Source organism: Drosophila serrata, unplaced genomic scaffold (genome assembly GCF_035046125.1).
Source record: "Drosophila serrata isolate PLE 108 unplaced genomic scaffold, ASM3504612v1 contig_359, whole genome shotgun sequence".
Classification (NCBI taxonomy): Eukaryota; Metazoa; Arthropoda; class Insecta; order Diptera; family Drosophilidae; genus Drosophila; species Drosophila serrata.
The window spans coordinates 651,882-673,439 of NW_028257257.1; the positions used below are offsets into that span (position 1 = coordinate 651,882).

General features: G+C 37.7%; 1 protein-coding gene and 1 long non-coding RNA gene across 4 annotated transcripts in view; one reads left to right on the forward strand and one right to left on the reverse strand.

Annotated features, from left to right (window-relative positions):
• The window catches only part of dpr10 (defective proboscis extension response 10), a 44,585-nt gene extending 24,309 nt beyond the window's left edge, over window positions 1-20,276 (reverse strand). The window contains exons 1-2 of one of the 2 annotated variants that reach the window (XM_020953421.2): window positions 20,173-20,276; window positions 16,105-16,307 (exon numbers count right to left, since the gene is read on the reverse strand). In XM_020953421.2, coding sequence (XP_020809080.2) covers window positions 16,105-16,144 — 40 coding nt within the window. In that variant the 5' untranslated portion in view covers window positions 16,145-16,307; window positions 20,173-20,276. Of the gene's footprint in view, window positions 1-16,104; window positions 16,404-20,172 lie in introns of both variants that reach the window. The other variant, XM_086838725.1, reaches the window with a different exon arrangement.
• The window catches only part of LOC110184786 (uncharacterized), a 99,509-nt gene that overhangs the window by 30,543 nt on the left and 47,408 nt on the right, over window positions 1-21,558 (forward strand). For both annotated transcript variants that reach the window (XR_015272964.1, XR_002319715.2), the window contains exons 2-3: window positions 2,514-2,787; window positions 15,753-15,955. This is a non-coding gene — a long non-coding RNA (uncharacterized LOC110184786). The remainder of the gene's footprint in view (window positions 1-2,513; window positions 2,788-15,752; window positions 15,956-21,558) is intronic.

Genomic DNA, 21,558 nt, shown 5'->3' on the forward strand with positions numbered 1-21,558 from the left:
TTTTTTTTTCGTATTCCTATTTTGCTTTCCGGCACCTGTTTTTGTTGTTGTTTTTTTGAGATTTTCTTTTTTTGCTTTAGCGTTTTGGTTGTCCGCCTGCGCTTATGCAATGCTTTTTGGCACGTTCCGCAATGCCTGGAACGTGTCGGGAGTGTGTGTGTGTGCGTTGGGTGTGTGGCATGCAGCTGTGCGGCACTTGCACTAATGAAAAAGTCCTGCGGTTGGTCCTTGCCACTTTCGTGGCAGTTTCTTCCACTCGAAAAGCGGTGAAAATTCCCCTATGGAAATAAGGAGACCACATTTTTTGGGGGGTAAAAGTGTCTTTAGCAGGGCGAAGTGAGTTCCATTTGTTATCGGTGGTGATTGCTAATGAATCCCTGTATCAGCACACATTCCTGGTATTTCATTTACCCCACCCCACTCACACTTTCTCCTCAAGGTCACTGGCTTCTCGGCCTCCTGTCTCTTGTCTTCTGGGAGTGTTGTCAAGCATATTGATGTCATTATCCTTACCTAGCCAACAACAAAGGACCCATCCACATCGGCCTAGACAATTTTCGGTTTCGGTTCGTCCTCCGCGCCCCTCCCCCAATGGCAAATACCAGAGGGCCGCCCCCACTTCAGTTCCCTGCCCCTTCCCCCATGTGCAATCGAGGGAAACGGAGACAGACACGCATCGCGGTATGTGCCACAACCTTCTGGAGCCCCTTTCCAGCTTGTAGCAATTCCAGCAGGATGACAGTCGGAAAAAAAATAAATGGTCTTAGCACATACAGAGAAAATTTAGGAATTTCAAAGGATTTTCAGAAAGTTGTAGTTATAAAATAATAACGAGAATTTTTGTATGATGAAAGCTATGGTGGAAAATAATAATAATTATTATTATAATAGTAATTATTATTAATTATTTATTATTAATTATTATTATAATATTTTATGTCCCTGAAAAACTAAGAACTCCAAGAATCCCACATTGTAAAGCTTTATGATTAAGAAGAAGGAAAGGAATTTAAATTCGGGTAGCTGAAGTTTGTATACCCTTGCAGTTTTCAATTTAATTTTAAGCTGAAAATATTCGAATTTTTAAATTGAAATTTTTATATTACATTTAGTTTTTGATGCTGATCAAAAATATATATGATTTACGGGGTCGGAAATGACTCCTTCACTGCTTTAAAATTATAATAACCTTAAGGGGTATAACAATTCTCTACTGTAAGCCACCTTTTTCATTTCCCAGGCATTTATTTGTTTTTACATTCTGATTGATGTCTGTGAATATTTTTGAATATTTCTTTTTCTTTTTCTTTGTTTTTTTTTTTTGTTAGTGCACAGGAAAAACACACACTCGCACAACAATTTCACCCCAAAAAACACAATCCCCTGGCAAACACTGCCAGCCTGATGTCGCCGTTGTCGTTGTCGTTGTTTCGATGTTGTCGCCGCGGTTTTAGCCCCCTTCACTGTCCTCTCCTCCACTCCCCCTTCGTCCCTTTGTAGCTGCCACTGTTGTCTGCCGTGATTTCTTGCCAACTGATTTTGTGATTTTCCCAGGAAAAGCCCGAGCACTTGGGTGATTCGGTGGAGGCTGCTCATTAAATTCGCAGTGCTACGCTTCGCTTATCTGATTGTGGCCCAGACAATAATGATGGGGATCCCGGACTGTGCATATAGCCGGTACTCTGTGTGCCCTAATTAGTCGCCTGATCTTTAAATTTGACTGCACTATAAAACAGCATATGGCGCTGGGTGTGCGTAAATACAAGTACAAGTTTATATTTAAACACAATCTCCCCTCTTCGTTGGCATAATTGTTATGTTGATTGTGAAATTCTGCAGTGCAGCGAGAGTAAATTCCCCAAATGCTTGCTAAACAACACTGATGATGATGGCCAATGGCTCCCAAGGGTGAAGGGGGGAAAATGCGAACTCGAGACGCACTTTTGACATGCAAATTTTATGCAATTTTTATGTGTTCACTGTGGGGGGAGGTCCTTCTTGGGGGTCCAAAGTCAAGTGTAGCTTAACCCCTTGGTGACGATGTTTCTGCTGCATTTTCATGTTACCACTGGCAGTTGTAATTAATATAATTTCTCCTTTCATACGCATAAATTTTGAAACATTTTCCACTCTGCGTGCTGCGTGACTTTTAACGAGCGCTTGAAGCCATTTTGTACTGCAATTTGAGCTGCAATTTTTCACACTTGACAACTGACCAACTCAACCCCTTTTTCCTGCTATTTTCCTGCATTTCTCGGCCACTTTTTTTCGTTTCTTTTTTGTATGTGAGCCGGGAAAGCCTTGGCAGCAACTAATTAAGAAAATATTTGCCAAGCTCTCTCTCGGTCGGCAGAAAGTGGAAGGGCACAAGGAAAAATTATAGAGTCACTTTAGTCAACAAATAATTCTTAAGAAAAGAGGGAATTTATATTTATGGGAAAATATATTTTAAATCAAAGTTTATTACTTAGTCTAGTAAATAAAATTTTAAAGCAGCTTTAACTTTTTTGCAGTGCATAAAGGATACGGCCAAGCAGGCAGCCAGGCGAGCAATTGCCGCACTCCGTCTGCTGAGACCTGCTGCAGTTGATATTGGTCCCCGACCAACCTCAGCTACGTCCACAGGATGCCCCGCAGGATGCTCTCTCTCCTGCATCCACAGGATGCTGGCACAATACAATTCTCAAGAACCAACATCTTCGCTGAGGCAGAAAATTCGTCCACAACAAAATGAAATTTTTCCCATACCCTTTCGGCCTCCGAAAAGGATAAAAAGAGTCACACACAGTAAGTAAGAAAATAGTTTGATTTCTCCAAAAACTTGGCCTAAACTATCCGTAGATTAAAGACAACCCCATTTGGCGCTCAGAGAGAACCGCAAAGACCGCAAAGTTTTTCGCCTCAAAGTTTTTCACAAAGCTAATGTACCCCAACGGGATTCCACTTTTCCTGGGTATGTTTGGCCTCCTGCCTGCTTCACTGCTTCCTTCACATCCTTTTGCAACCTTTCTACTTTTGGGCAGCCTTGAAATGGGTCAGTTGGGGGGAGGGGGAGGGGGAGGGTCAGTATATTCAGGTGCGAATTCACATTGGGGAAAAACTGGACACAAGATTGTTTTAATATTGATGTAAGGACCTTGCTGAAACATTGTTTCTTTTTCCTCAGAAAACATGTTAATCCTCTTAACTGGAGTTTATTTGGCTTTAAAAGCTGCTTGTCCATGTTTTTCACCTTCTGACTTACATGGAATATATTTTATTTAGTAATAAAATGTATATTTTAGAACTAATTTCTTCGAGTGCATCTCATCTAAAGTCTGCCGCTGATGGACATTGTTCATCAACTCTGAGATGCATTCCTCGACAAGTTCCCTGTTTCTGGGTTAAGTTATTCAAAACGAAGACCCAAAATGAAGCTATAGTCAAGGTCATAGCCGACATAGCCTTTGTGAAACATAATTTTTGGAAAAAGGGACTGGCCCCAGTGCTTTTGTTCATGCAAATTGAAGTGCGTTTGCGTTTGCGTTGCGAGGCGAGGCCTTAATGATATACAACAGCTCGGGGTGTGGGTCTATTCCGAGGGTTGGTTTATGGATGTTTCGGCAACGGCGTCAGTGTAAACAAAGCTGCCACATGCAGCGCCGCAAAAATTAATATTTGTATTAATAAAACCAGCGACAACGATGGAGGAGGAGCAGGAGGAGGAGCAGGCAGCAGATGTGCGGTCGTAAGTGTTTACATAACATGTTTTGGATGCCGACACATAAACACTGAGGGGTGAGAGATAAAGCGGAGAACGTGCCAAACACCAAAATGCTTAAAATAGATGTCGGATCCTGGGTAGGAGCTGTCCCTCCCTCTCCTCTGGTGAATCCTTCGCCAAAACAATGACCATTTGGTACGTGGAAATCGAGGAAAACCGCCTGCAATTGAAGCCATGCAGCGAACAATTCAATTAACGAAGTTTACTCTTTTTTCGCCCGCTTCGGTTTTTCATCTCCATCTGCTATTTCTTTGTCTCCTTCCTATGTTTTTTAGTGTTTGCCCCCTTTATTCCATTCCGTTTGCTGTGTTGGCGGTGACGTCTCAATTTTAGCCACCGCCATTGCCGCAGGCCAAAACGGCAAGAGCGATTGGAATGTCCGAGTCGCATTTAAGAGTGCCAAAGGACACAGGGGTGAAGATCTAGGAAAATGGCCAAAACAGTGGGTATTTCCATGACTAAAAATGGAAATATATATTTCAGGGGGTTTTATACCCCCTTACAGGGTATTACAATTTCAGTCAGAAGCTTGAAAGGCAGATAAGGAATCATTTCCGACCCTATAAATCATATATATTCTTGATCAGCATCAACAGGAGAATCTTTCTAGGCATAAAGAAAAACATTTTTAATTTTTGAAAATTTTTTCAATTTTTTTAATCAGGTTTTTACATCTTTGACAATTTAAAATTTAGTCAAAATTTTAAATATTTTAAAAATTAAATTTAGGTATGCAGATTTATTTATCTATTAAAAACTAGTTCAGAACAGCTTTCCGGTTCGAAATTAATGCTTTTTTGACATAGTTATGAGATTTTTACATTTTGATTTGTCCAAAAAATATTCATATAAAAATATAGTTAATATCCCTTAAAAATGGTATTGCACCTTCAGTCAGAAGCTGAAAACTAAGTGAAGGAGTCATTTCCGACCCTATAAATCATATATATTCTTGATCAGCATCAACAGGCGAATCTTTCTAGGCATAACGAAAAACATTTTTAATTTTTTCAATTTTTTAAATGTTTTTAATCAGGTTTTTACATCTTTGACAATTTAAATTTTAGTAAAAATTTTAAATATTTTAAAATTTAAATTTTGGTATGCAGATTTATTAATCTATTAAAAACTAGTTCAGAACAGCTTTCCGATTGGAAATTTATGCTTTTTTGACTTAGTTATGAGTTTTTTAAGCTGTGGGCTATAGAAAATTTGGCATATAAATAACGACCCAAAGAATGCGAATATTTATACCCTTATAGTTTCAGTCAGAATCTTGAAAAGCAGTGAAGGAGTCATTTCCGACCCTATAAATCATATATATTCTTGATCAGCACCAACAGCCGAATCGATCCAGCCATGAATGGTTGAAAATTTTTTTTTTTCGAAAATTCTTTGTTTTTACATCGATAAAATTGTCTAAAAATTTGACAAAATATTTAGTTTTTAAACATTTTAAACTGAGTATGCAGATTTGTAAACCTGATAAAAACTAGCATGAGAAGACTTTCCGAATTAAAATTAATGCTTTTTTGACTTAGTTATGAGCATTTTAAATTTAAATTTGTACAAAAAATTTGCATAAATAATATCAATTCAAAGAGCGCCAATATATTACAAATATTTATTGTTTGACAATAGAAGAGCTCGTGGAAAAATAATTTAATAATAAGACATAACATGAACTCAAAGTAAGAGTCCAATAATCTTTTTTGTAGTTCCCCAATCAAATCCTTTGCCATCAATGATTTTTTCAACTTCAATTTCATTTGTGACTTTCTAGCTGAGAATATCCGCTCATTTGATTTTCCGGCTAGCATTTTGTAGTGCAAACTCTGGTTAAAATGGAAAATGGGGGGAGGGGGAAAATGGCATGCGGAAAATGGGAATGAAAATCTAAGGCAGCACTAACAAAAGCCAAGCGGCTTAAGTTGTTCATTTTTTTCGCACTTGCCGTGCTCGATGCACCCATTGTTCGCTTTTCCCCCTCCCTCCTCTCTTTACCCCTCAGACAGCTTTTCCTTTTTTTTTTTTTCGCACTTTGGCGCTCCTTTGGCAGCCACACCCACACACTGGCATTCGGGCTCACCCACACCATTGCATGAATCCGCGGCAGCAGCCACTTGGCATCACATTCTGGATTCGGTCTTTGCCTTATCCACTCGAAAATGAATAAAAGGGGTATATTCATTTCGAAACGATTCGTGAACATGAGGGATAAATATATTTATTCATCAGAATACTAAGAGTTGAAAAATTGAAAAGATTTTTAATGAGTTTCTTAATAGGATTTAAATCTGTTTTAATTTCTGTCTAAGAGAATACAATGAAAACAGTAGTAAGTTTAATTTTAATTTTAATTTAATAATAACTAAATAAACTACGATGTAATAATCAAGGAGAAAATATATTCTTTCTTTCAGGAATTTAGAATATTTATTTTATTCCAAGATTATAGTTTCTTAAAAGTTGATTTTTTTATAAAAAATGTATTGCCTTTATCCTTACAATGCTTTAAACCCCATTTTAATTTTAAAAGAATACTATTTAAATCTATCTGACTTTTCTCTATATATTTTATGTATTTTTTTTTTTTGAGTAAATATATATTTTTCCGAGTCATTCTAGAGTCGTTGCCCTTTGTCTTTACTCGTCCCACTTTTTGTTTCGCTGTTGTTTTTTTACTTTATTTTGAAGCATTTCGCTGGAGCTGGTGGAAAATGGCATTGAAGGGAAATAAAACTTCACACTATTACTGACACCTTTTCTCTTCCTTTCCACTGGCTGCCTGCTTAGGTATGAATGAAATGCAATTAAGTTGATGTCGAAGCGGCTTTAGAATGCCTCACTGAGAATGTGGAGCCATGGGATTCTACACTGAGTTGAAAAAGTAATTCAAATACAACTTAAATTTGATGAAAAATAATTTAGAAATTTTATAATACACACATTTTAGAGATTTTGTTTATTTTTCAATATGTGTACCTCTTTTTTCCTTCTATTAATCTCTCTTATTGAAATTTGACATGTTTATAGGATCAGTTTATCTTCTTGTACCTTTTTTAATATTAAATTAAATGTATTTATTCGTTTTATATAATGAATAGCTATCCATATACTTATTTCTGTTAGTGTAGCGTGGGCAACCACATTGAACAAAACAACACCTGATTATTAACGAGAGTCCTGGAAACTGCTAACTGTATTTGAGCCACCGAATGAATGCATTCTCAATGGCCATTGAAGTGGGCCAAGTGGTTACGTGGGTGGCTTCCTTGGCGCCTGGCTGATAGTCATGTGTGGCTCGGACCTAATGAAGTCGCTCTCTAGTAGCAGTTGTCATGCCAGCTTATTTAATTAACTCAATTGCCGCCGACATGCTGCACATATTTCAGCTGCTAATTAAGTGCAGCATGCGACTTCAGCTGCAATCGCACTGCGACTCTGGTTTAGTACGACTCTATTCTGCGACTCTCTGTGTGTATATGCTTATGTAGCTCCAACTGCAGTCACGAGAGCTCGAGCTGCAGGCCAGGAAAATATTATTAAAATAAACTTGGACCGGACTGGCTTTCCCACTCTCCTTGGCACTCTACTGTGTTTATTCGAAGCACACAGTGCGTTGGAAAAGCTAGCTCTTGAGGCGTATTCAACTGTGAAAAGTAACACGATGGAGTGGAGAAAATGAAGCAAGTTATTTTGAGAGGAAATATTTGCCTCAAATTGTGTTTAATATATTTAATTAATAATATTTCCCAGGAAAGAATAGAGTGGAAATTATAAGTGACACCAAAGACTAAGTTGAAGTCTTTACTTTTGAAGACAATAACTTATTTAGTTTTGCAATTTTGATTAAACAAGAATGGAAACTAACTTCAGGAAGCCCCAGTGAATGTAGGATGCATTTCTTAAATTAATTATAGGAGCGAATCGGAATCATATATTAGCTTAAAGCTATGAACATTTTTATGTGACAATTTTTTCGACCTATCAAAACTTTAAAAACTCATAACTAAGCCAAACAATCATTTATTTTTCAATCGGAAAACTTTCTTATATTTATTTTTAGCAGGTTAACAACCCTGCACACTCAGTTTGAAATTTTAAATGTTGGCCAACTTTTGAAAATTTGTCACAATGTAACCCCTTTTAAAATTCGTTAAAATTGGCTGAAATTGTCAATATTTTTGTTCTCAAATTTTTGGTACTCATTAACTAGGATTTTAATGGCGATTCAGAATATATATTACTTTCTGCAATCGTCAACGTTTTGGACATTTTATGCTCCCAGGAACGCACAAGAATGTTCAATTTTTCATTGATATTTGCCTGTATTTTTATATAATCAATTTTTAACCAATTAATGTTTAAAAATCGCACAACTTCTCCAAAAATTGATTAATTTCAATTCGGAAAGCTGTCTTATGCTAGTTTTTATCAGGTTAACAAGTCTGCATACTCAGTTTAAAATGTAAAAAAATTAAAAATTTTGTCGATTTTTTGACAATTTTAACAGTGTAAAAATTTTGCAAAATTTAGAACAAAACAAATTTTCTTGTGGGAAGTAGCTAGATCGATTCAGCTGATGATGCTGATCAAAATGATATATGATTTATAGGGTCGGAAATGACTCCTTCACTGCGTAACAATCTTCTGACTAAAATAATGATACCCTGCAAGGCTATACAAATTGATATGTTATAATACAGTTTATAATTATAATAAAAAACTTAATTTCAACTTTTTCACATTGCAAGATGTTCTAATTCTCCGCCAAAAAAGATCGCTTTATTTAGAACATGTTTTTGTGACATTTTTGGCCAGAGTGTTGCCCAAGTTTAATGAGCCACTATGCCTCGCTATACACTTGCCTCTTGGTGCGAAAAACTGTCAAAGAATGGCAAACTGGCAAAAGTTTCACTATACACTATACACCATATAGCACTACACTACACTATGCTACACACGCCATGCAATACACACATGTTGGCCACGCCCACACACTTAGTGGGCTGTCTTCATAATGGCTTTTGGTTTCGTGGACTGAGAGAGAGGGTGGTCGAGACAAAAGGCAAAAGCAAAAATTTGCGGCTACAAGTTCATTTATCATTTTGCTTGAGTAATTGAAATTTCAACGTCGCCCGGCTGGGCAGGGATGGGCACTCAGGAGGGGCCACTAGGAGCCACAGAGGAGCAGCGGCAGCATCCCAGCACCCAAGTGGAGTCGGAGCCAATACATTAGATGCTTCCGCTGTAGTCGTTGCCATTGCCGCCTGTCCGGACACATCTTTCGCTTTGAACTTAATGGATATGAAATACATAAAAAATGTATATACCAACACCGGAGACATCCTCCCTCTGCAGGAACCCCACATGCAAAAAAGGGAACCTCGCTCAAAGTCACCAAATGGCGAACGGAAACTCATTGAATGAGTCTCGCTTCTCTTTTTCACCTCCAGTCGTTATTATATACACTTCTTTTTTTGTATTTTTTGTTGTAAATCGATTGGGGATTACTTTCGGGGCATCGCTTTTCATTTTTACCTCGTTTCACATATTTATTTTTGGGCCCCGGGATCGGGATTATCCCTCGGGTGGCCGACTCTTAAAGCTCTTTGGGCCGTTTGCTTACGCATCGCCGCACAAATGATTTATAAGTTAGACAAAAGGGCAAAAATTGAGGCGGCAGCTCTCACCTAAAGCCATGTATATCCTTATTCCTTATTCCCAACCACTGGCACTGGCACTGGCACTGACACAAAAATGAAATCATTTGACCATAAACATTGAACTAAATTCAAAATCAATTTAGCGAAATAATAATAAAACCAAGCCAGGATCGAGGCCATGTTTGTCCTGCCTGCATGTCTGTTGTTGGCAATTATGTCAACAATCGGCTTGAATTGGCATTGAACGTGCCGCAGACATATGGCATGTACTTGTAAATGTGCTGGAAAAATGTGAAAATTTCTTCTGATGATTTTTCAAGTGCCTGGGATGGATGCTTGGATTAAAGAGGCAATAAATAAGGTCAAATTGAAATGTTTGTTCAACACTTATTGCCAAAGATGATTAAAGGATTGCCAGGGCAACGTCTAGCTGGCACACAGAAACTGTTTATTATTTATTTTATTCTCAAGTATGGGAAAGGACTTTATTTAAATCCTCTTAAATATCAAGTTCTCTTGAGATTATTTTTCATACACATATAAATTGTTATAAATTCTTTCCCTTAACCCTTCTTCATGGAAATCTATTTACATACTTCCCTCGATAACCAATCCATCTCAATCAATCTTTTTTGTTGCAGTGCAGCAAACTTGGCTCGGAGCTTAAGTAAAGACCAAGTAAGAAACTGCTAAGTAAACTTGGGAAAAATGTGTTTTTATTTTTGTGACTCGGAATCTGTTGACTTTAAAGTTGGAAACTTTGTGCTGCGATATGCATACAGTAACGAGCCATAAAGATGCCATGAAAGTCCTGGCCAACTCCGCCGACAAATAGCCATAAATAAGTGCCCGTATTGGTAGTAGTTGTGTTCCTGTGTTTATGTGCGTGTGTGTGTGTTACCTATTGGCAACATCAGCCATTGTTGGCCCAGAACGGCGACAACTGCAGCAGTCGGACTTACAGTTGGCCTGGTCTGGCCCAGAGCTTATTTATGCCGCCAGTTTGCCAGTTTCAACCTCAGCAGCAGCCGAAGAAGCCAAGAAAAAATGGTAGCCAAAAGTCAAGTGAATTTCCTCAGCACACACAGATACCGCCCGAAAGGCACTGAGAGAAAAATATCCTTTAAAAAATATTAACTTGATCAAATTAAACTTTGTTTCATAATTAGCTTCGTTTTTTTTTTCAAGAATGTTAGAGGAATAGGTATTTAAGATATTTAATTGAAAAATCTCAAAATAGCTTTTGTTTTTTTTTAATTTTAAAAGAGTTAGAAAAACAAGTATTATATTATATTTTCATTTATAATCAAATCAATAGCGTTCCCCTTGAATAGTTTCTGGTTACAGTGCAAAAACTACAACTGACACAATGCCATGAAATGTAGTTTGTTATGAATTTTTGCTACATCCTCTCCGGGTTTTTGGGGTTTTCTTTCTTTTTCCTTATATATGTATATATATTTTTGTGTTGCTTGTTTTTCTGTTGTAGTTGCTCCAAAGGAGCGGGTCGCAAACACATCCGTAAACAATTTGTTCATGCTCCTATTCGCTTTTATTTCTTTGCTGCTGCTACTGCCCAGCTTTTCTTGCTCCCCGATAAGCAAAATAAAGAAATGAACGGAGAGGAATTGAAAATAGGCAACCCTATTACAAGGGATACGAGTGGCATGCGGCAACAAAAACAATTCAAATGAACTGCCAACCCAAAAAAAAAGGCAGAGGACACGAGGAGTCCTGGAATTTTTCAAGTTGCTCCTCGTGCGCATTTCCCCCATTTAAAAAAGGGTTAAAAAGGGGCAATCAACGCTCTGGGTGGCAATTGGCGGCGTCGGCGAGAAAGGGTTAAACTGGCGCGTGCCAACGAGTTTCCAGTTTCACGGGTTAAAATATGGAAGATCGTTAATCAAAGCGATTATGATCCCCCAGTAAGGGAATTCTTTAATCTGCTGCAATTATTACTTTTCATTCCCACGGATCCTGGTGCTTTAATATACGTATGTGTTTATATATATCAAGGATATGGTATTTACACACCCCGCACTGCAAGTGTTTTCGTTTTAATTAAGCCAATCTGTAAGCCATAATCATAATTGAATGCTGCATTTCCTGAAAATTCCATTTTGTTTAACATTTCAATGATTTGTAATCCATTTAATGTATAGCAGTAATAGCCTTAATACTTTATCAGCCTGCATAGTTTTGGGATATTTGAATTAATGCCAGTAAATTAGTTTGTAATTTTGGTTACGAGAAGTTTTAAGCTTTTCGATGATGGGTTTTTGTGGGTTAATTGCAATTATTACAGAAATGTTTAGCAGAATTAGAAAATTAGGTGTTGCCATGGATAAATACATAAATATTTTCTCAGTTGTATATATTGAGATTTATAATAATTATATGATGTTTTCATTTATCTATAAATCAAAGGATAACTGCAGTTCTGTTATAACTTATTTGACACTTTAACACAGATTAATATATTCTTAAATCGTTGAAGATTTATTTTCTTCAATATCTCCCTAAGTGACTTACATTTTCCCCTTCTTCCTTTGACTTCCCTTACATTTTTTAATAAATCACATCACAGAGGAGACAGTAAATAATTGCATTAAACTGTTGCTGTGACTAGAAGGAGAAAAAGTCTGTGGAAAACGGGGGAAAAATGTCTGCTGCCCCGGCCAATTGGCGATGTTTGGTGTGAGTGAGTTTATTTTCTTTTTTTTCTATTATTTCCCTCTGCAGTGTGAGTGTGTGTGAGCGTTTGCCTGTGTCAACGTAATTTTCCCCTGACTTTTCTTTGCTCCACTTCAGCTCCCATTCTTGTTTGCCATTTCATTTCCATATGCACAAAGCAAATAGGCAAACAATTTGAGGGAGGGAGGGGAGTTGGGAAAATGGGGGCGTGGGGGCGTGGCTGTGAGCGAATGTTAATACAGGGCCGATACAATTTTCCAATGTTTCCCTGTCCGCGTTGCTATTGTTGTTGTCTTGGTTGTCTTGGCAGCCGGGTTAGATTCCCATTCGGAGGTTCGCAGGATTGCAGGAGGCCTGCCAGGATCGCCCGATTGAGGGGCTGTGGCATCTTGACAGCCAACAACTCACTGCTCAGTGACACGTGTGAAATGTTATGTACTGCCGAGGGTTCAAAGGGGGCTGGTGGAGTAAGCGGAGTAAGGAGCAAGGACTAAGGACTAAGAGGGGTCGATTCCAAGTTTTTTGACACATACAAGGGGCGAACGATGGCAAATTGGAAAGTCAAGCCAAAGTTGACAGGATTTGCGCGCTAAAGGATTTACCCGGGAAATACAGCGAATAATACACGCAGAGAAATTATATATATACATGAAATGGAAAAGGAATAAGGGAAAATTTGAATTTAGTTTGAAGGAAATATATTGGTTTATTTTATACGAAAAGAATTCACAATTAATGTGGTCTTAAGACATCGATATAATATGTCAGGCAAGGCAATTGTTTCCTCAGAAAATTGTCGTTAAATAAATGTTACTTGATTATTTTTGAGTTATCAATTTGTAAATATTTTAAAAATCCTTTTTTATTAATAATAAATCACTACGTAACATAGTTCTTTTATGCTTTTCCTTTGTTCACAAATAATTTACGGCCTACTTTCCGGCATATTAACTAAGAATCCATCAAACACTCGACATTATTTTAAGATAAAATGTATATTTAATTATTGCATGTAAAATAATTACTCAATTAAATATAAAATCACCCCTAAATCTAATTGCTTTCCGTAATTAAATCTCATTAATATAAAGCAACAACTTTGTTTTAAATTTCTGTAAAGCTTTCAAATATCCAACTTCCTGGCAAAAATAGTTTCCATTGAAAATTAAATATAAATAAAAAGCACCATAAGGCATTGTGATGTATTGTTTCTTCCTGTACACATGTTGAATATATTTAGATTGTGATTGTGTTTTGTGTGAGCAGGAAAAGGAAAACGGAAAAGGAATCTGGAACAGGAGCTGTTGGAACCGCAGTAGCAGGATAATCGACTGCCTGTCATTGTGTTTACACTAAATTTCAATTAAATTTTGAGGCCTCCTTTGACAACTGACAGTACATGGAAATCGGGGAGGCTTTTCCGTTGGAATATTCAAGTGTCTATATAGAAGGATAAGCGCAAGAGAAACAATTGCGAAATGCCACTTGCCACTTTTCGGCAAACGACAACAAATCTCGGCGAAAAACTTTCGAAACAATTTTATGCAGGGAAATTGAGCCACTTTTGCTTAGCGCCCACAACATGCGGAAAGGAAAAACCAAACAGAAAACTGAAGATGTAAATGGAAAGCGAGAGTGAAAGCAGGGAAAATACCAGCAATTCAAGCCAAGTGGGCGGGGATTTGCCAACTGGATTTAAAATGGAAATTATTTGAGGAAAAACCAATTCGCTTTATTACTTTGGGGCATACGCAACAAAGTAAAACAAAGGCAGTCAACGGTAACGGTAAAACAAAACCCCAGAAGCAACAACAGCAACAACAATAACTAAGAAACAACAAACAACAAAAGCAGGCGACCATAAAAATTAATGCAATAAAAACACATGGCAGGAGCTAAAGCCCCAACAAAGGACACAAAACAATGGCCAAGTTGAATTGAAGCGGAATGGTGAAGCAATAAGCAGACAAGGATGGATGGCAAAGGACACAGGTACATGTTATATGTATGTATGGTGTCAGGATCGATAAGTTTACCACCTCCTTTCCTGCTATTTTATGAGTATGTTTGGGAATCTGACATCGAATGTGGCAAGTATGCAGGTTAGGAGGTATAAAGATCAGAACTGGGTTAGAAAATATATCAGTTATAAGATTATTACTTTTGGATAATGAAATCATATAGTTTTTTAGTACTGTATAAACATATATGTGGTGAAAATTACTAAAATCTTATATACGAGTGGTTTTTATCAAATAATTTTAAATATATTATATGATATCTCCTCATCCTTATACCTATCCTAGTCATATTTAGATTATTATTTTAGTATGATGAATTTATAAATTTTTTTAAATTCTGTATAAATATTTATGTGGGAAAATTTACCTAAATCTAAGATTCGTGTGGTTTTTATCAAATAATTTTAAATATATATGAAAAATACCTATTAATATTATAATCATTATATGATATCTCCTCATCCTTATACCTATCCTAGTCATATTTAGATTATTATTTTGGGATGATGAAATCATATATTTTCTTTAATTCTGTATAAATATTTATGTGGGAAAATGTACTTAAATCTTATATACGTATGGTTTTTTATCAAGTAATTTTGAAAATATGTTAAAATACCTCTTAATATTATAATCATTATATCATATTTGCTTATTCCTATACCTATCCTAGTCATATTATGAATTTCTATCTAGAAAATGGAAAACTGTCTCTTACTTTCCTTTGCTTCACCTGCTAATGTATCACACTGTTGCCATAATGAATTTTGTAATATGAATCTTTTGAAACATTAATTTCTTGACATAATTTAGAGATGGGTTCAAATGTGTCACGGCAGGATTTCTTTCTCCCTCCCTCCATTTCATTTTCAAGCAAAGTCCCTTCAAGACTTCGTCCTTTGTGCGAAAGTCTGGCTGTGTCAGGAGCAGGAGAAGTAGCCATAGGGAAGCCTGCAGGATTCCTTGCTATATTTTTTTTTGTAGCCTCCTTCTTTTTTTATTGCTCTTTACAGGCGGCATGCAATTAAAAGGACTTGCTTCGCATAAACATTGCGCCGCTCGAGTGGAGGTCCTGCCTTGGCCCCGGCCAGAGCCTGTGCCTGTTGCCTGTTCGCCTGATTGAGCTTACAGTTTGCGGCTCATAAAGTCACCGAGTCTCGGGCATAATTACACTTTTCAATTATGCATAATTATGTGTAGAAAGCAATTTGTGTGTGTGTGTGCGTTTAAAATTTAAAGTGCAGTGACACCGACACCACTCAGCCTTAACCCCCAAAGCCAGGCATTGCACGGCAGCCGCAATCCTTAACCCCATAACCCCCACACTGCTCATGCCTCCCTCATTGGAGCTGCTGTTATGCGATATGCCCTTAAAAACGACCCCAAGCGACCAGCAAGCGACCGCATTTGTTTGTCCTGGCACCACGTCGCTCTCTTGAGTTTATGCACTGGGAGAAAATGTGGTTAAATTGGATCAATAAGGAAGAGTTTTTAACTAGGAAACTAAGTATAATTTAGGAGTATTATATATGACTTTATATTAATTATATTCATAGCTTGTAATAAGCAATACATTTTATTAAATTTATTTTTCTTTTGGTGCAGCCATCGCTTTCTCACTCTCACTGTGCTCTGGTCCTGCTGCGGTTGGCAGTGGCCATGTCAGAACAGAACAGCGGCACAGGATTGCAAGGACAACGCAGCAGGCAGAAACATAAATCAGGATTTTCGCAGCCCGAACCACAAATGTTTTTAAAAGGATTCAGCGCCCGGCCCGGGCGGCAGCAACAATAACAACCTTGAGGCGGGTGAGTGGGCCTATATGGCCCAAGTATAAATACATATATATTGCTGATAATCTTATGCATGCTTAAGCAGGATACTGAATATGGGATATATATTCTGGGGGTTATATTCTGTAGGTGGAATACGATAGAAGAATGGGAGCTCGACTTACCCGTCAGGCAGCAAAAAAGTGCCGTCCACAGGGTCAACATGTTGCGATGACCCGACTCCTTCTCTTGTTGCAATCCTTCGCTGAGAGAGCTCTGCTCTTGTATTCCGCTTTTATTACCTTTTTTCTAGCACTTTATCAGGTTTGTTTTGTGTGCTATCAGTTCGCACTTTGTTTGCTTTTCGGGCTTTGATCTATGGCAATCTCTGGCGAAGATATATATTTTTGTTTTGATTTCCCTTATTCACACACTATACACTATTTTTTGTGTCTCGTTTTGTTTTTTAGGAGACCTAGGTTTTCTACAGAGAGAAAAATATTTGGCAAAATGAAGCTTAGAGAAGTTTTATTCAGTAGAAATTTAGCAAGCCAAGAATGGGTTTTATAAGATATTGCATTTAATCCTTAGGATAATCTTGTAAAAATGAGAAAAGTGGTACTAAAACTAACCTATAAATTCAATTTAAGAATAAGAAGAATTTATATTTATTAGTTCTGATAATTAATAAATATTTTTATTTATCTATTAGCTTAATTAAATTTCTCTCTTCTTTTTGTTTATTATATTAAATTTTCTATATTTTTTCTCTCTGCAGACGTTAGTCTCTTTCTCTGTTTTCGCCTCGCTGTTTTTCGCGTGAATTAAACACTTGCAATGACATTTAAAACACTTAATATCAATGGCAGACAATTTAATCCTTTAACGTTCGTTTGTTGAACTTTTTCTGCACTGTCCTTGTTGCTGCTTTCGTCCTTGGTGTTACTGCTGTTTTTATTGTTGCTGCAGTTGCTGTTGCTGTTTCAGTTGCTGTTGCAGATGCATTTGCTCTTTTTGGCTCCTGCTAGGCCGGAATAATATTTTTTTGTTGCCGCTGCTCGCTTCGCATTTCCATGAAACGACTCTTTTTATTTACCATCCGCCTGGAACCTACCCAAAAACTGAACAACAAAAATTGATTCTCGTCTGGGAGGTCTGAAAAGCTTTAAGAGGAATTTCATTTGAGCTGTTTTTTTTTTTTTGCTACTTCTGTTATGGAACATAAATTGATTAAATTCGTTTTTGTTTGCCTGCTTTGATAAGCCAGATTTTTAATGGAGAGTGTGGCTCTCTATAACAGAAATCTTTTGTTAAGCAATAAATGAAGAATAGCAATTATGGATAGCTTTTTCCAATAGTAAAAACTGGCTTTTCCTTTGCCTTGAACAAAGTTTAGCCTAAAAATTAGAGGGGCAACGCCTAACCCTAAATTCTTTGGCCAGCTCACATCGTACAATTAATTATGGTTAATGCATAAACCAGAATCAGTTATTGGGCCAAAGTTGGGCTTTGTCTCGGGTCAGCTGCTCTCCCCTGAATATTTCATAAGACAAACTTTGGTGGCATGTGAGTGTTTCGGTATCCGAAAATAAGTCCCCGCCCCTCTGCTCGGAATCCAAAATTATGAGGAGTATGTGGCAAACTGTTCAAGTCACGCCTCTTTTTCCCCCATATACATATATGTTCATATATCGAAAGGTGGCTATTTTCAGAGACCTGCTGCCATCCATTTACTTTGGCATCAATCAATTGCTCGAATGTCTCGGGGGCAAAACTTTGCTGCTACTTGGGCATTTCCCTCACATCTAATTTGTTAAACATTTGCCAGGGAATTGCCTTTTTCACACGCCCTCCTGGAAAAATGGTGTGTGCCATAGATGGCCCAGCCTTTCTCTGGAAATTTTTTCCCTCGCTGTGTGAAATTAATTAAAACTTAATTAATTGCAAACTTCACAGGGGCGAGGAGAACAGATAGACTAATGAGCAGCGGAGACAGGGGGAGTGGATTAAGGTCCGAGTTCAACTGCAGAACTTAGTCAGTTAAAATGCAGAGAGAAAAATTCAGTAAATTAAACTGGAAGTTGGTTTTTCTTTAGGTTAATTTATGAGTACTCTTTGAATATTTTATCAACTGAATAATCAACTTCAAGAGTTTCTGTTTTCCATTTTTGTTTAGTATTTCTCTCTGTGCATCGATGCTCTGTGCGACTTCAATCACAAGTGGCTGCTGCTGACATGTTGCCCCCCTTCTGCAGTGCCTTCTGCCGAGTCCTGCAAGGAATCCTCGGCCACTTGTCACTGTTGCTTCCGTAATGGAATTAGAGAGGGCACGAAAGCGTGTGTGTGTGTGTGTGTATGGGAAAGTCAGGGATGCGGGGATCCTGAGACGTTGGATATAAGAGTGAGCCCGAGACTCCTGCCAACGTCAGCAGTGTCTCTCAAAAGTGTTAACGCACTCAATTGCTCTAGCTCCAGCTCTAGCTTTGGCTCTGCCTCTGGATCTGCTCCACAGCCATTATCCTGGCGAGCATTGCCTTGGGTGCTTCGTCCTTCGTCCTTCGTGCGTCCTCCTCTAACTCCCTTTAATTGTTGGCGTCTGCACTTTGTTGCTCGGCTCGGGGGCCCAGTGTCTGCTCTAATGCTTAGTATCTGTGATTAGGAGGCAACTTTAGTTCCGGGTGGGCTTAATTTACCCTCCGGCCATTGTTTCTGCTCTATTGTGCCGAAGTTTATTCCCGTTGTATGCATATTTTATTGAGGAAGGTTCACCCATTTATGGGTTATGAAAGGAAACCGAAACAATTACATTTTGTTTGGGGATTGCAGTTGAAATTCCACATAAGCTGATGGCCTTAAGACGGTTGATACGCACAACAATTGTGAGTTTTCCTCGCGGAAAAGCCAAAGTACTTGCCACTTGACAATTTCCAGTTGTCCTTGTGCGTTTGTCTGGGAAAAGTTTTTCATCAAGAAATGCAGTCGAAACAAGCGAAAGTTTTTCCTTAAGGAAAGTTCTGCTTCTGTTTCATAAGCAGCTACCACAATAAATACGATAAAAGAATATAAGGAGCTTGCTTAACTATGGAGAAGTGAAGTCATATTTTTGGGGGTTTTTATATATATTTGTTTGAAGAGAATAATGTCAGAAAGAGGATAATTTAATTACAATTGTTGGGTGTAATTTCGTTTAAAAACTACATTTTGTAGCTAAAGAAAATATAAAATCATATAATCTGAAGTATTTAAAAGTAACTTACTTCAATTTTATTTGTTTAAAAAATCTTAAAAAATAGAGAAATACTAAAATTGCATTTAGAAATTCCCCTTAGCAAATATTCACTCTCAAGAGTGTTCACTGTTGTTTTGAAAACGAAAGTGCTTTTCGATTCTTCTGGCAGCTTTCAGCATATTGCGCATACGCACTGTGATCGGCGGCAATGAATCTGTCGTAAATTTTCCACCACTTTTCCGCTCCGCTGTTTTCCCGTTAATATTTTATGTGTTTTCTATTAATTTTTGTCACATTCTCGGGCCCCAAATATTGGATTACACAGAAAAGTGTATTAACGTTCAATATATATTCTGTGTGTTGTGTGGTGTGTGTTTTGACGCGGTTCACTAGCAGATCAAAGATAGTCCCTCTGCGCCTTTTGTTTTGTATTTTGTCGACGTGTTGTTTTAATTTGTTAATTTGTATTTTTGGTGGCACTGCTAAAAATAAAACAACTTAATTTGCTGACTGCTAATGAGAGGGGAGGGCCGGGAGTGGGAAATGTGAGGGGCTGGAGGTCGTTCTGTGGGCGTTTAACACTTTTATAATTTGTTTGTCGCAGACGGCAGCTTCCCATTCTTTTATTCTGGCCAGCAAACACGCACCGAACTCTGGTATTTTTTGTATTTTGGTTTTGTTTTTATTTTTATTTTTCGAAATAAATCGTATATAATTTTGGAAGCGATGTCGTAAAATATTCGCGTGCCGAGAGCGTTTTTAGAATTAACAACAGCAGCAGCAGGAGCAGTAACAGTAACTGGAACAACAAAAAAGCGACAAAAGGTCATTCAATTTTCGACTGCCGGCAATGAGGCAATGAGGCTTTTCCTGCGTTTTCACACGTTTTCCAAAAATTTACGACCCAATTGTGCCCGCTTTCCTCAGACCTTGGCACACACACACACTTAGCAAACACACGCGCACACACCGTAGTAACTTTTGGTCTCAAAATGTCGCGTCTCACGTATATTTTGGGCCTTACATTTTCCACCAAAAACTTGACTGTGGACTTTCACGCGCTTTTCCGCCTGTCGTTCACCGTCGATGTCGCGCTGAAACTGAAACAGAAACTGAAACTGATTTTCCGCTGCCAGTGGCGCGAGTTTCGGGGACTTTAGAGGGGATTCCCGAGCACGCACACGAGCCTTTATCATTCGGTTCTCGGGGGGACTTCGGCTCGGGAAAACTCGTGAGGAAAAAGGGGGGGTGTGTGTGGGAAACTCGTGTGCCGAACATCGAATTCGCCGCATTTCACTCTCTTTTTCTTCTCTTTGGGAGATCTCTTTGTGCTCTTTGTGAAAGTCTAACAATAAAATGTTTCAAATAGTTTCGAAAATTTTGCGATAAATTTTAGCAGAATAACTTAATGATGGCGAATTATGGGCCTGAGCCAAATTAAAGTTTGTTTTATGATTGTCTGCAAGTGGATTTTTATGTAAGGCTGAGATTTAAGCTCGGGAAATGAAATGGAAATTATAGGTAGTAACTTAATATATGGGTGCTTTTACCTAGACCTGATCCTCTGAGCTTTAAAGGGATTAAGGATCTAAACTTAAGTGGGGAATTTTTAATGTTTAAAGCGGTTTTTATTGTGACCATAAAAATGTGTTATTACTATACATAAACCAATTTCTAACACAATTAAAAAGCTTATGCTGCTGCTAATCTAGGTTTATGATTGTCAGGGGAGTTTAAGGATTAAGCAAGCTTGGGGTTGTGGAATATTTTAATTAGCTAATTACTTATTTTGGGATTGTTAATTATTATATTATAATGCTCAAAGTATATACTATATTTATTTATATATTTTCATTATGAAAACTTCTACAGCTTTGTCGTTTCATTTACCTTAGATAACATTAGGTTAAAGGTAAAGGACTTTAACCATTTTTAGAATTTTTATATTTTGAATTATAAGGCAAATGAAATATTATTACTGATTATAAATTATGACTATAAATATAATTTAATATTTGATGATAATTAGCCTTTATCCTCATAGTTTCCTATCCATCCTTCACATCCTCAGACAACATCTTTTAGTAACTCTGCCCGCTTTAGGTCAGTGTCAAAGAGAACAACTTCCGCTTAAGCAAAGAGCGCGCATGCACTGAAAAAGCACTAAAAAACAGAGTCTCTTAGCTTAATCTAATGCTCTCTTTTGCGGCGAATTGGGTAATGTGGCAAGAAGGCGGGGATTTCAATAAAATACACTCGGAGTTTGCACAAAAAGAGCTAATGACAATATAAATTCGCATGCATGGCAGATGGGCGATGGGAGAAGCGCTTGGTTCCCGTTTTTTGGACGGATGGAAATTCGGGAAAATCGAGTGGGGGAAATGCGGAGAAAGCGTGGCTGGCGGAGGGG